Consider the following 16252-nt stretch of genomic DNA (forward strand, 5'->3'; position numbering starts at 1 on the left):
CCAGTGCAACAATGTTACGAGGCCCATATTGCATTCGGATGTCAGACCAGCATATATGCATATAAAGATAACATTCCCTTTTTTCATCCAATGGGGAAATTTGTCTGTCTTTAGGGTCTATTCCAAGGGAACACTGGAATAACCCAGACATCAACCGCAGTGCAGTGCCGCAAATGGAACTAGGACGAGATGGATTGCTCAAGGCCGCATAGTACAACGGGTGATCAAACTAATTACCTTTTGGGTACAAAGCAAATACCATACTGCTGAGCCACGCTGCCCCATCGCCTCGAGTGAAAAATCCTATTTTAAAGATTGATTCTCCTCAGCAATTTGTCAGTCCAACTGTACAATTTTTTTTTCTTCAATTCTAAACTGGTTTTGCTCATGAAAAATGTTCCCTTTCAAAAATATTACAATTACAGTGAAAATAATCTCCGACAAGAGCTCGAAAATTGGTTGAGGGAATGCAAAATTCAATAGTGCCAGAGAGCGGTGAAAAAATTTCCATTCCATGTCATACCAGTAACAGTCATAGTGGTTTGTGTGTGATGATTAGAGAAATCTACCAACACTAACACTTAGTTTGACTAGTTCAGTTGAGAAGAAGAAGAGGAGGAGGAAGAAGTGGGAGAAGAAGATGAACATGATGATGTTGATGAAGAAGGACGAGGAGGTGTGAAGATGAAGGAGAAGAAGAAGAAGTCTTGGCACCGATTTTGGGTTGGATGCATGAGAATATAAGAAAACTTCTCTTTAAAGATTAGTCTAGTATGAGATTAGAATTAAAATTAAAATGAATACAGATACTAACCTTTCCTCCAGAGAAGACGATCAAGGTCGTCTTTTAAAAGATCACAAATTATAAAAATGTGTTCACGATGAAAACGGAAATGTTCGTATATTGTATATTTCATCGTCGTTAAACGAATCGATGGGATTAGGTCTGACCCGAAACACCCTCTCCTGTTGAATCAGTGTTCTCTGACGAATTTGAAACAGCACAGCTGCCGCCATTTTCATGTGTTGACAGTTGTTTTGGCAGTACTGTCAATGACAGTGTCATAGTCATAGTCATACGAATCACCTCATGTGATCGAGAGTAACTTCGCATTGCTTTGCTTGGCACAAAAATAAAGAAAATAAAAGGGGGTAGGGGGTGTTTTAGCTAAACAACATAATTTTCATATTAAAAAATAATCTAGGTCTAGTTGTGTGTTTGTTATTCTCTAAATATCTAAATCTAAACTTCGAACCAAGCGAAGCTGAAATCTCAGACTCAGACTCACTGAGTCACTCAACTTCATCAGATTTATTGGTTTCCCGGACAAAAATGTGTGCTTTCGACGATCTGTGACCTTTAAACCGTTTCCTTTAGCATTGACAAATATCATCAGATTACTTTTGTCGTTATAATTCTTTTTCTATGTATTTTTTTCTCGCGAACCGAGTCGTCTAACATTGGCCGCCATCTTTGTTGACTTTGTTGACGCCGTTTCTTAGTTACTAGTCAGAGACTAAACGATCAAGTCCGACTCGAGCAAGTGACTAAATCTTGGCCAAACTTAGTCCGAAGGTGACGTGATTTTAGTCTGGGACTAGCTTAGTCAGCTCACATTAAATCCGATTTTTTCTAGTCATTTACTAAAGTCAGAGATAGTCTGGGACTAAGCGCTAGTCCGCGTTCATTAGAACGGGCCCTGGACATCTGTTATGACGTAACCACACGGTGGTCTCCCCGTCATCGACGGTGGGTCGTTCCCATTGGGGGTGAGGCGGTAGTAAACTAAAGTTAAAATGATTGGACAGAGTTTCTCGACCAAGGATCTTCGGTTGACGCAATCTACTTAGATTTTGCTAAAGCTTTTGATTCTGTTCCCCATCAAAGACTCTTAAACAAACTGGAAGCTCATGGTGTTCAAGGAAATACTCTAAGCTGGATTAAGCATTTTCTAGTAGGCAGGAAACAGAGAGTTAGCGTGCAAGGCACAGTGTCAAATTGGACAGAAGTTCTTAGTGGAGTGCCACAAGGCAGCGTCTTAGGTCCAACTCTTTTCGTAATCTTCATTAATGATTTACCAAGTATTTTGTCTAGCTCATGTTCAATGTATGCCGATGATACTAAAGTATACAGAAAGGTAAACAATCTAGAAAATAGAGACAGTCTTCAGTTAGATATTGACAATCTAGTCAACTGGGCAGACGATTGGCAACTGAAGTTCAACGCTGGAAAATGCACAGTGCTACATCTTGGAACGAAAAACAAAATCTTTCACTACGATATGAGACAGCATCACTGTAGCGACAGAACAGCTCTGAATAAGTCAAAACTTGAGAAAGATTTGGGAGTACATGTTGATACTAAATTAAAATTCTCAAAGCATATAGAAACACAAGTTAATAAGGCAAACAGAATCCTTGGACTCATCAGAAGATCTTTTACCTATTTAGATGCAGCAACTATGAAAATACTATTTACTGCATTAGTCAGACCCCATCTCGAGTTCAGCAACTCAGTATGGTCACCACAATTTGAGAAAGATAAGAAACTTATTGAAGGCGTGCTTCACAGAGCAACAAAAGTAATTCCTGGGTTGAAAGATAAGCAATATGAGGATAGACTGAAACGTATTGAAATTCCAAGCATGACATACAGACGAGTACGAGGTGATATGATTGAAACATACAAGTTTACACACAGTTTGTATCAAGTCGAGAGTAAACTTTTCGTGTTTGCAAACAATAGAACCAGAGGTCATAATTACAAGCTGCATAAACCAAGGTGTAACACATCGCTTAGGCAACACTACTTTAATCAACGTGTGATCGACCTCTGGAACAGTCTCCCTGAAACGGTGACCAATGCTCCAAGTGTCAACGCCTTCAAAAATAGCTTAGATAGCCACTTAGCAGATTACATGTTTAGCATAGTTGAACCGCCCATTAAGATCCCATCAAAGGGTTAGACGTATATACAGGTCAAAAGATCTGTTAGGGTTAGGGCCTTCAATTTATCAAAAAGTTTATATATTATAGATACAGGTCAAAAGATCTGTTAGGGCTTTTTATTGACTTTTATATCGATGAACTGAATGCCAAGATCAGCAAAGGCACAAAACGCCTAATACGCTGGAAAACTATACTAACTATACTAAAGATGTCTAGTGTAATAAACGGCTGTGATGAGGTCATTGAACTTGTATTGCATGCAGTACCATACGAGGTCATCGACCTGGCGTCATTTTACCCCTCTCATCCCTAGGCCTATGATACATTTATGTTTGTTTTGTTTTTAAGGGTTTTACGGGTGCTTGCAACACATTTAGGTTATATCAGCGCCAGTAAAAAGGAAGAAATGGGATAGTATAAAGTTCTAGAATTACAATTAAAGCATCCAAGAATAAGGCAAAGGGGAATTGGTTCAAATAGGGAACAGATGTAGATTCCAAGCGCACACTATCAGTGTACTTAGTTTGAGATCACTAAATGTTTCATCCAGAGATAAGCACAGGTCCCCGCCAAGAGGAACACACTCAATTGTTTACAACTCATACATATGTAAAAGGAAAAATAATACAGTACCTACGTAACAGAGACATGATTTACAAGGAAAACAAATATCATCTCCCAAATATATACATTTGACTGTTTCCCTCCCAGCCAGGGTATCCGGCCAGGGCCAGGACAAAACCAAGTAATCTCATTCCAAGACAAAGACAGAAAGCAAGTTGGAAAACAGATATAGGGGGATAGAAGACACAGTATGTACCTCCCTGCCCACTATGGGAGGTCAGGAACCCCAATCAGTCTATGCCTATGAGGCTTGTCATCAAAGTCAATAATATACAAAGTCAGTTCGGTGAACTCCACTAAAGTCGATTCTTGGATAAGTCCATATTTTTCAGAGTACAGTCTTTTTTCATAAAGGAACAACTAAGGGCTTTTTATTTATTCCTTCCCATTTCGTTTTTTTCATCAACTGGAGAAAATTTAACATATTTTTCAATAAGTTATTATCATAGATCTAATTGATAATAATGTCCATAGCTTCAAAATTTCAAGCAATAAGAGCTCTAGCAAGGAGGTTATCAACAATAAATGAAGTAAATCCCATCGTGACAGTGATGACCCCATGTCAAATTCTATTGATTAATCACTTTAATTTAATTGGCTACCAAAGATACCAAACCAGAGATCGAAGCAGCCTTCAAAGGAAGGTTTTGGGATTCATGAAACGTCGGTTATTTCAGCACGATGGAAAGAGAAAATAATATTAATAAATCTAAAGGTCACCCAAGCTTTCAAGGACAGAGGGACCTAAACATATAGAAATAAAGGAATATCACAGAGCAATCTATTCATATCTTTTATATATGTGTGTAGGCTTAGGCTAAGGCCACAGTGCAAGCGAAGTGGGCAGGGCGAAGCAAAGCTATTTACTTATGTGGCTGCGATGGGAAGAAAGCGAATCAAAGCGATCCATGCTTAATGTGTAATCATTTCTTTCAGAGTCTGCTGTGTAGACTGGAGACAATGTGTGCATCGAGCGATGCGAGCAAAGAAAAATGGTCAAATCTCTTGCTCCGCTCTGCTTTGCTGCTGATATGCCAGTCACCTCTTTATATTTGTTTTTTATGTTCTTGTCCCGCTAGCTTCACTCGCAGTGTGGCCTTAGCCTTAGACAAGCCTGATGTAATATGCTTTGAATAGCGATGGTGGGAAAAGCCTAAAATCTGTTAGAATCGAATTTCACGAGAAACAATCCAAATGGCCTCTCTCTCTTATAATATGCTGATTGTTGTGTGTGTGTTTTGTACTCCACAATGTCTGCCTGCTGTAAGGCCTGTGTTATACTGAAAATGTATAGTAGTTGGTAGCCTCTATACACACACACACACACACACACACACACACACACACACACACACACACACACAGATAGTATTCATGATCTAAGCTTAGCCTAACTCTGTTGCTTTTAGCTGTTGCTTATCTGAGCCTAATATGGGTTCATGACGTAACAATTTTTGTTTTTTAACGGTTTTACGGCGCTTGCAACACATTTAGTCATATCAGCCCCAGTAAAAAGGAAGAAAATGGAATAGTAAAATCATTCTAAAAGGACTTGAGGAAAAAGTAAGGGAAATGATTCAAATAGGGAACAGATGTAGATTCCAAGAGCCCATTCGGGCAGTGTACAACTTTGAGATTGCCTAAATGTTTCACCCAGACACCAGCACAAGACCCCACTTAGAGGAAGACACTCAAACGTTTACAAATCATATCTTAAAGTTTTAAAAAATAACAGTACATAACAGAGAGATGATTTACAAGGAAAAAAAAAATATAATCTCCCAAAACTATAACTATACATTCGACTGTTTCCCTTCCCAGCCAAAGACTTCGGCCAGGGTCAGGACAAAACTAAGTAATCTCATTCCCAGACAAAGACAGAAAGCAATTGGAAAACAGATACAGAGGGATAGAAGTAGAAGACAGAACAAGTACTCCCCTGCCCAATATGGGAGGTCGGGAACCCCACCCAGTGACATAATAACTATAGTAAAGATTTGGGCCTATTGTTTTGTTTGTTTGTTTTTTAACGGTTTTACAGCGCTTGCAACACATTAATGTCATATCAGCGCCAGTAAAAAAGGAGAAAATTGGATAGTAAATATATTCAAGATGTACAATTAAAAGGACTTGAGGAAAAAGTAAGACAAGGGGAAAAGGTTAAAAAAAAGGAACAGATGTAGATTCCAAGAGCACACTATCAGTTAGACCCAGGGCCAATGGGCGAAACACTCCCCCCCCCCCCCCCCCCCCCCCCCCCCCCCCCCTGGGAATTTTATGAGACCAATTTTTAAAGTAAATATAATGTGTGGGCTTTCCATTTCTGGCCGGCTGCCAAAAAAAAGTGTCATCTTCACAGAGTTATTGCCCTTGAAAGGTCATCAAGTGCGTTAAAATGAGCTTGCCACTGCCAAACTTTGAACTGCCATAGCTTCCTTAGTTTTCATCACACATGTCACAAATTTGGATTGCACTGATGTATATAGACTATATTAGATAAATAATACTAAATTCAAGGTTCAGAGTATTTAGTATGTATGAACTTCAAGGATGAATTTTAAAATATTCAAATTTTCAAAAAAGTTTCACAGACACTGTCATATAACTTTAGAGCATTACATATTTCTATATACATCAAAGAGAATGTTATAGCCTGTGTATAGCTAGACCTAAATCTAAAGTTTCGTAGATTTTTATTCACTAGTTTTGAAGATATTGGATATTTTGTGATTGTACTGTTGACAGAGCAGTTATTCCCCTTGGTGGATTAGAGAAAGGTTTATGGCAAAATGAAAGCAGTTTATAGTAATATGACAGGAGAAATTTGGTACTTAGGGATCATTTTTTAATTACATCAGCCCAAGGAGAGATTGGGGGAGGGGGGTGTCACATCTATTCTGACTCTGGTTTGGGGGGGGGGGGGGGGGGGGGGGTGGGTCCAGGTAAACACTGACATCAGCTTTTCTACACATGGAATTGTCATCCAACAACCTGCAAGCAGAGCACAACATACATCGGAACAACCATCAACAAGCGCTGAATTGAGTTGCCATGAGAAACAAGACATACATTCCAATAGATCAGCTGCATCAGTAAATGTTATTTCAGGAAGTTACACAAAGTATAAAAAGAGATCGGTCACATACAAATCATTGGAGCTCCAACCTTGCTTTGTAAAAGCAAAAGCAGATCCAGTACTACCAATGCAGGAAAATTCATCTCTTATTTCTATCAGCAAGACCATCAATTGTGACATCGGCTGGGTTTTTCTAAGAGCAAAGATGCCAGGCAAAATCCCTGCTTGGAAAGGATGGTTATGTCAGACAAGTTCAAGTAGTCAAGATGAACTCTATGAAAACTCTGTTGTTGATTACATGCCCCCAATAGATGCATCAATCAATGAAAATTCCACTGTTCAAAAGGTTCTTCAATTGTCCAAGGAAGCCACTGAAGAATTTGGTCAATCCATAGCTCTGATCGAATTTGATTTGGCAGTTGCCAAAAAAGCATATAACATCATATGGCAAAATCCCAGTGAATTTAGTAATGTGTCAGTACACCTCGGTGCATTTCACACAATGGTGTCATACTTGGGGGCACTTGGAAAACTGATGAGAGGATCTGGTATAGAGGAAATAATTGTTGAAGCAGGGATATGTGCCAGAGGTTCACTTGAAGGAGTTTTTACTGGAAAACATTTCAACAGGTCAATGAGGATACATAGCGTCTTGCTAGAATCTTTTGAGCGACTTTTGTTTCAATCATTTGAACACCACAAACATATGGAAATGCTCATTTGTGCAGTAGAGTCTGAATTAAATTCCCATTCAAGTCTTTGCACAAAAAACATAACCGAGTCTGAGGCTTTTCATGAACTCTCAGAGACATATTTTCAATTCAGGAAAGAAGTGCAGACTGGGAGACATGGAAAAACTGCCCAATTCATCCTTCGATACATGGAAAGAGTCTGGAACCTTTTGAGATTCGATGAAGGCACAAGATCAAATGATGTAGATCTTTACACACAATTCCTTGGACATCTATGCCCACTGTTTTTCTCAATGGACCACCATAATTATGCAAGATACGCATCATATTATTACACAAAGCTATTGAATGCAACACCAGAGGAAAAAACTTTGCTGCAAAATGGAGGTTTGAGTGTGGGTAGATCAGGCATGCCTAAAACCAGAACACCAATTGATCTGACAATTGAACAGACAATCAATCGACATGCAAAAACAAAGGGTGGCATAATTGGCTTCAGCACAAATCGACCTGCTTATTACAGATGGTGCGTCACTCGCCATAACCGAGCAAGTTATGTACAGGCGACACAAACAACTTTAGGACTAGAAGACAACATAGACAGCCAAGAGAACTTAATCAATCACATATTAAAAAAAGTGAGCTTCTAGTACAAAAAACAGTAAGTGCTATTAGGGGATTCATAAACCCTTTTGAAATAGCAGAAAGAGAGTTGGTTTGTTTATCTTCTGGCTTGAAACTACCAAATAATGTTACTGAAAACTTGATCAATGTTGAGTCTGAAGGTAAAAAGATTTTTGATGAATTCGTACAATATCGACTGATAGATAAATCTATTCCATTCCATAACCCAATACAGAGATCAAAAGTGAAAACATTTTCATCTTTGAAGACAGAAGTCAAAATAAGTTCCAACAAAACGAAAACATTGAAAATTACAGCACAAAGAGATATGTTTGGCCAGTTGCTCATATTAAGCCAGTGTCATAACATTGATCTTCGTAAAGTGATGTGCTATCCACTAAGCCCAGTTCCGTGGGCTTTAGCAACAAGTGTTGGATCTTTCTTGAAGACAAACAAAGCTAGACTTATGAATAGAATGGAGAAATATGAAATTGCTGACTCAAGAATGAATTTCCTGAAGAGCATCTACATTAATGATGGCAATGCAGTTCTCCAAGCATTGGTTTCATTACCAGAAACATTTGGTGAACTGGCTCTGAAACTGTTCAGCACACTCCCAAAGTCTACAAACCTTCATTTCATTACAGTCAGATACCTCGAGGATTCAATAAAAGCAACAGAAAGATTTCGAAGGGGTGATTCTTCAAATATCACTTTTCTTATTGGAGGACCGTTAACAAAGTGCCAAGCGACTGGAAGCTATTTCTATCAAGTGGGGAGAATAAAATAATCCTAATGAAACTAATTTTAAAAGAATGGGATCAAATATGCATCAAAACTACAAGGCAGAACATTTTCTTTGCGATCGAAAACACATGTGTACATCTGAGCAGTGAGGATGGAATAACCACAGACTCTAGACCAATGCCTGAGCTGGATTGCAGTCACGAAGAAGCTGACACTGACACCAAAATTATTGTTCACTGTACATATGCAGCTCAACATTCAAGGAAGGGAGAAATTGTAGTAAGATCACCAGATACTGATGTCTTTTTGTTGCTTTTGGCATTTGCAAAGAAAATTGAAGTCCCTTTACTTTTTGACACAGGTACAGGGAAAAACAGAAGGCTTCTCAACATCACAAACCTTTCTAGCAAATTATCACCAGAAATATGTGACGCTATGTTGGGATTTCACAGTTTCACAGGTTGTGACACTACCAGCTGCTTTGCTGGAAAAGGAAAAGTACGTCCATTTGCCCTATTGACAAAAACACCAAGATTTCACACACTTATTTTCTGAATTGGGAAATCAAGAAGTGCTACACCAAGCTGTTTTATCAAAGCTTGAAAAGTTTGTGTGTCTAATGTATGGAGACAGCAGAGCAAATGGCGTCAACAAACTAAGAGCTGATACGGTGAGAAAAAGATTCACCCCTGGAGATGACAGACCCCTCTCCCACTGTAAAGGCATTGATTTGTCCCAGCTCCCTCCCTGTAGGAAAGGTCTACAGATGCATAGCAAGAGAGCAAACTTTCAAGCAATGGTTTGGAAGCAAGCAGCATCAAACTTCCCTCAAATTCCAAAACCAGAGGAAAACGGTTGGAAAAGGACAGCTTCTGGTAGTCTGGTGATCGACTGGTTTGGAGATGACATTATACCAAAAGAACTAGTTAACATTATTGTTGATGAACAGCAACCTAAAGAAGATGACATTGAGGAAGAGGATGGTGAAGAGAAATGGTCTTCTGAATCAGAGGATGATTTTTCAGACTGTGACCAATGGGTGGATGATGAACTGTGAAGAAAAATGAGTAAGTTCCATACCTCTCAAACCGTAACAGAATATATATATATATATATATATATATATATATATATATATATATATATATTATATATATATATATATATATATATATATATATATGAATGTGGTGAGTGTGTGTGGCACAATTATAATATAAATGTATTTCAAGGACACCTATTCTCAGTGGGTCACCGCATTCTCATCCTAAAATGCTATAATATGTATTTCGAGAAAATGATGTTTTTGTTTATTAATTTTCTATTTGGCATTAGTAAAGATAGTTTGTATGTATTTCAAAATGACCCTCAAATCATCAGTTTCAAACATAATATTTAGTTATATTAAATTAGACATTAATTTTTTTTTATGTTTTGCACCGAATGACCTCTCAGGGGCAATAACTCTGTAAAGATGACACTATTTTTTTGGCAGCCGGCCATAAACGGATAGCTTAGATGTTATACTAACTAGAAAAATTGGTCTCATAAAATCCCCAGGGGGTGGGGGGGGGGGGGGGAGTGGGGGTCCCGGTAGCCCTTAGTCTAAGTGTACTTAGTTTGAAATCACCTAAACGTCTCACCCAAACACCAGCACAAGTCTCCACTAAGAGGAATACACTCCAATGTTTACAAATCATATGTTAAGAATAAAACAAAATAACAGTACATAACAGAGAGATGATTTACAAGGAAAAAAAATATCATCCCTCAAAACTAATTATGTAGTTGGTTATGTACACTTGATTGTTTCCCTCTCAGCCAGGGTATCCGGTAAGGGCCAGGACAAAACCAAGTAATCTCATTCCAAGACAAAGACAGAAAGCAAGCTGGAAAACAGATATAGCGGGATAGAAGACACCGTAAGTACCTCCCTGGGAGGTCAGCAACCCCACCCAGTAAGAAAAGGTAAGACAAAGGGGAATTGGTTCAAATAGGAAACATATGTAGTGATGTAGATTCCAAGAGCACACTATCAAGGTACTAAGTTTGAGATCACCTAAAAGTATCATCCTGGCACAAGCACAGGTCCCCACTAAGAGGAACACACTCAAATGTTTACAAATCATATGTAAAAGGAAAACAATACAATGCGTAACAGAGAGATGATTTACAAGTAAAATGACTTTCCCTCCCAGCTAGGTATCCGGCCAGTGTCAGGACAAAACCAAATAATCTCATCCCAAGTCAAAGACAGAAAGCATGTTGAAAAACAGTTATAAGGGGATAGAAATAGAAGACATAGTAAGTGTCCCTGCCCACTATGGGAGGCCAGGAACCCCACCCAAGGAGCTATTGTGTTTCAGTCTCGTGTTATATCTGATTAGACTTTTAAACGACTCTGAGATAGCCTGTAAATTTTACTAAAGGCAAAGAGGAAGACATTAAAAAAAACAAAACCAGTCGATATCCAATCAAGTAATCATTATAATTATAATCAACAAACGTGTATTGTAATTTGTAATGAAGATCCAAGAGACATATCTGCATACAAGGTGTAAACTGAAAGCAATAATATACTCTGTATAAATAAATCCATTTGAAAATTGTTTATTATGTAGATTTATGACATAATTGATATGCACAGTGAAAGAAGCAAATTAACAAGTAAGGGAAGTTTCACTTATGATACTTGAGGTAAAAAAAAAAAAAAGATTTAAAAACAAAACAAACCGAGAAAAAAAAACCATTTCCTATTTCCAACTTAGACAATCATAAAATGTTTTTTTCTTCTCTTTTTACCTCCACGTGTATCGATCATTTGCTATCAGTGTCTGTGTCGGTATTGAATCAACACCATTTTAAATGTGAGCTGTTTAAATGTCAAGTATAAATTGTCATCTTGAAACTATGTTATAATTAGATGGACACATAACATATGGCCATGAATATACTGTATAAATAGATGGACACATAAAACATGTCCATGAATGTATGGATATATGGACACATAACACATGGCCATGAATGTACTGTATAAATAGATGGACACAGATAGATCACAGATGACGTAAATTATTACAAAAACTACAATAGAAAAACAACAAAGTCAAATTCATTTAAGAAAATTAATAATTCAACAGTTGAATTAAAAATCCATTCATTTTTATTTGTAGTTGGAATATAACATAAACATAATACCCTCGCCTTTCTCTCTTTGACGAACACTAACAAACTGTTGTCTGGATGTTAGAAAGTCGAGAATCCATTGTGAAGTGCAGCTATTGACTTTCATTGATTGTAGTTTTGGGATAAGGAGGTGTGGCTGAATGGTGTTGAAAGCACTGGAGAAGTCGATGAAAAGTGTTCTAAGTTGGGATTGTGGTTGGTCTAATGTCCTGTAAATTATGTCTGTGTATGTTAGAATTGCATCTTCTACTCCCCTGTTTGACTTACTTATAGGCAAACTGGTGATTATCGAGATGTGGCTCACACGATTGTTTTAATGACTGAAGTACCAGCCTTTCAAGGCACTTCATGGCTATTGATGTGAGGGCAACTGGTCTTAAGTCGTTGATTTCTTTGATTTGTGGTTTCTTGGGGACTGGCGTGATTTGAGATGTTTTCCAAATTTTTGGGACGGTTTTTTTTAGTTAAGGAGACGTTGAATAGATTTGTGTAGACTTCAGTTAATTCGTGGCGGCAGGTCTTGAGTGTCAGCGCAGCTACTTTATCTGGCCGACACGCTTTGTTGGTTTTTAATTTAGCAAACAACTTAAATACTTGTCTGCTGTTAACGCTGAGTGGATTTTCGTCTGTGTTGCTTAGTTGTTCTTTTAGCATGTTAATCTCTTTGTCGTTTGTTTCTAAGCGGGCGTAGAATGCGTCCAGATTTTCGACTTGTTCTTGTTCTTTTTCCTTTTCAAGTTGAAAAGTGGTCTTCGATGAGTTGTTGAGACCAGCTGCTTCTTTCATGCCGCCCCATACTGTTTTCATATCGTTCAATTAAAATTTTTCCTCGATTTTTTATTTGAAGGCATCTTTGCATTCTATTGTTTTTCTTTTCACTTATTTTTGTTTTGTTTGTTTGTTTTTAAGGGTTTTACGGCGCTTGCAACACATTAAGGTTATATCAGCGCCAGTAAAAAGGAAGAAAATTGGATAGTCAAAAGTTCTAGAATTACAATTAAAGCACCCAAGAAAAAGTAAGACAAAGGGGAACTGATAACAAATAGGGATCAGATGTAGATTCCAAGAGCATACCACCAATGTACTTAGTTTGAAATCACCTACAAGTCTCATCCAGACACAAGCACAAAATCCAACATAGAGGAACACACTCAGATGCTTACATTATACATTCAAAATAAAAATAATAATACACAACAGAGAGATGATTTACAAGGAAAAAAATATCATCTCCTAAAACAATAACTATGCATTTGACTGTTTCCCTCCCAGCTAGGATTCCGGCCAGTGCCAGGACAAAACCAAGTAATCTCATTCCGAGACAAAGACAGAAAGCATGTTGGAAAACAGATACAAGGGGATAGAAGACACAGTATGTACCTCCCTGCCCGCTATGGGAGGTCAGGATCCCCACCCAGACTTCTTTTTGTAATCGTTTCCTTTCTTCAACATCCCTTTTCATGAAAGCTATTTTCTTTTGGTTCAGCAGTTCTTTCATTTCTTTTGTCACCCATGGCTTGTTGTTTCCGTAGCATTTTACGGTTTTTGTTATTGATGATGAATCTTCACAGAAAGCGATGTACGAACTGATGGCGTCTGTTGTTTCATGAATACTACTGCATTGTTTAGTTAGATTTTCCCAGTCTGTTGATTCAAGGGCACCTTTAAGTTTTTGAATGCCCTTGCGGTCCCATATCCTGATTGTTTTTTCAACGACTTTGTTTGATTTTAATTTTGTTATGTAGTTTGGCATAAGGAGTACCATATCATGGTCCGAGTTGCCAAGAGGGGGCAAGGCCTTGGATTTGTATGCTTGTTTGATATTAGAGTATGTGAGATCGACTGTTTGGTCGCTTTGAGTTGGACAGGTGACATGTTGATACATTTTTACACTGGGGTCGAGTGAGGCACGATTGAAGTCACCAGTGGTTATGATAACTGCGTTGGGGTGTTGAGTGAGCTGGCAATTGATGGTTTCAGTTAGCGTATTAAGTGCATGTGTGTATGATGGTGTGTAGAGGATGTTAATGATTACTTTGCTACATTCTCTAGGTAGGTAGAAGGGTCTTAAGGAGACAAACTTCCTGGTATCGTTCACAACCCTCTCCGGTGGATCATATGACCTTGTCGCGGTCGGAGGGCTTGCGTGTCTCGATGATCGTAAGTGAGAGGCCAGACCAAGAATGATCTACAACAGTCAGCATCGTCAACAAGGAAAGAAGAAGGGAGGAAATCAACCGTCGAGTTCAGCTTCCCCTAGTCCACACCCTTTGGGTGTGGGTGTTGTCCACGACGTGGGGGGAGGGGTGAAAAGGGACTGACTCTCTACAGGACATCCTTCCGGATTCCCAACTTAGACCATCTGACCACGGGTAGATGGAGCTCGTCATCGGGGGACCGACATCCATCTAAGAGAAGGACACTCCGAACAAAAACCCGGACAGATGGAGTTCGTAAACGGGGGACCGCAATCCATCTAAGAGAAGGACACTCCGAACAAAAACCCGGACAGATCGAGTTCGCTAACAGGGGACCGCAATCGATCTAGGAGAAGGACACTCTGAAGCAAAACCGCCACTGCCTTGTGGACAGACCTTGGATGGTCAAAAGCTAAGGAAGCAAATCCTGAAAAACAGCACGCCGAAGACAGAGCAGCGGGGCCGGAAGGCGCAAATATCACAGGAAACTGGAAACTGCCACTGCATGCTTAAATCCCAATATGACACGTCGTTCACAACCATGATACAAAATGGTATCGATTATAAATTGTAAATATTGTTTTAAGATGATAGCTACAGAGTTTGGCTTTCTATTTGATTGTTTTGTTTTGTTTTTTTAAGGATTTTACGGCGCTTGCAACACATTAAGGTCATATCAGCGCCAGTAAAAAGGAAGAAAATGGGATAGTAAAAAGTTCTAGAATTACAATTAAAGCAGCCAAGAGAAAGTAAGACAAAGGGGAACTGGAAAAAATAGGGATCAGATGTAGAATCCAAGAGCATACCACCAATGTACTTAGTTTGAGATCACCTATAAGTCTCATCCGGACACATGCACAAAATCCAACAAAGAGGAATACACTCAAATGCTTACATTATTCATTAAAAAGAACAAATATAATAATGCATATCAGAGAGATGATTTACAAGGAAAAAAATATCATCTCCCAAAACAATAACTATGCATTTGACTGTTTCCCTCCCAGCCAGGACTCCGACCAGGGCCAGGAAAAAACCAAGTAATCTCATTCCAAGACAAAGACAGAAAGCATGTTGGAAAACAGATATAAGGGGATAGAAGACACAGTATGTACCTCCCTGCCCGCTATGGGCTTTCTATTTGACTGTTGATAAAATAATGATAATAACAACAACATCATCAAAAACGCTGGCAATAATAAATAAAAGATAATCACCTCACCTCACAACCCCTTGCAATAACAACCAAAATAATTTATAAAAAGTAATTACAGTAGAATCAATCAGTCAATAGATGTGGCATGTAAAACGGGTTATCTTTACAACTTGCTGCTAGAAGCATTGATAAACTGAGTCCATTTGCTTATGGGAACCTCTTCCTTTTGAGAAGCCAGTTTCTGCAGTAGATCACTTGGTAACCAGTGGCTTGAATATGCTGAAAAAAACAAAAATAATAAATAAAATTGGCATGGTCAATTCCCTCCCTCGATTGGATGACAAGCTCAATGGGAACCACAAATAGGAGTGACTTAGAACCATTAAACTTGGATCAAAAGACATCATAAAGATAACTTCTTGAGTCTAGGATATTTTTAGATTTACTTATGCTGGAGTCTGGGCGAAGCATGAGCTTGAACTTTTATATATATAGCAATATCCACTAAACGTGCTCAAAACGCTTTACAAGTAGTCCCTGGTCAACAGCAATACATAACATGTAGGACATGACGCCTGTTAGACGATATTACAATTTTTTTTCAAACAGAGACAACGGTGTTAAAGGCCAGGTACTCAATATACACCTGAGTATGGTGAGAGCTCGAACCCATGACCTTCCTATCCGAAAGCGAGTGTTATACCACAACACCACACAGCCACACGAAGCTAAGGGTATTCCTAAATTCAGAGGAAAAACAAAATATCAATATAAGATAAATGAAAGGAAATGGTGATCAATAGCATTAAGATCTGTTATGGCAGGGCTGGCATGAAAAGTGAGATTGAGATGGGTAAGTTTTGAATAGCCAAGGGGTGTGGGGTTTGTCATCATACACATATATCAGCCTTCCTGCAGCAGTTGTGGGGAAAACACTCAAATCAAAAAGGTAGTTCTTCAAAGTCATCAGGCCCATGGAGCCAGAGTTTATCCTAGT

At 38.6% G+C, this 16252-nt stretch overlaps 1 protein-coding gene across 2 annotated transcripts in view; it reads right to left on the reverse strand.

Moving 5' to 3' along the window:
- Positions 1-11306: 11306 nt before the first annotated feature.
- Positions 11307-16252, reverse strand: part of LOC144964961 (peroxisomal bifunctional enzyme-like) — a 34602-nt gene continuing 29656 nt past the window's right edge. Inside the window, exons 18-19 of one of the 2 annotated variants that reach the window (XR_013643951.1) lie at positions 14932-15534; positions 11307-13001 (exon numbers count right to left, since the gene is read on the reverse strand). Coding sequence is in view for 1 of the 2 variants with exons in the window: in XM_078899776.1 (XP_078755902.1) it covers positions 15419-15534 (116 nt within the window). In the remaining variant the exon portion in view is untranslated. Of the gene's footprint in view, positions 15535-16252 lie in introns of both variants that reach the window. The other variant, XM_078899776.1, reaches the window with a different exon arrangement.

This window comes from Berghia stephanieae, chromosome 2, assembly GCF_034508935.2.
Source record: "Berghia stephanieae isolate SIO BIC M18660-M18661 chromosome 2, UCSD_Bste_1.3, whole genome shotgun sequence".
Classification (NCBI taxonomy): domain Eukaryota; kingdom Metazoa; phylum Mollusca; class Gastropoda; order Nudibranchia; family Aeolidiidae; genus Berghia; species Berghia stephanieae.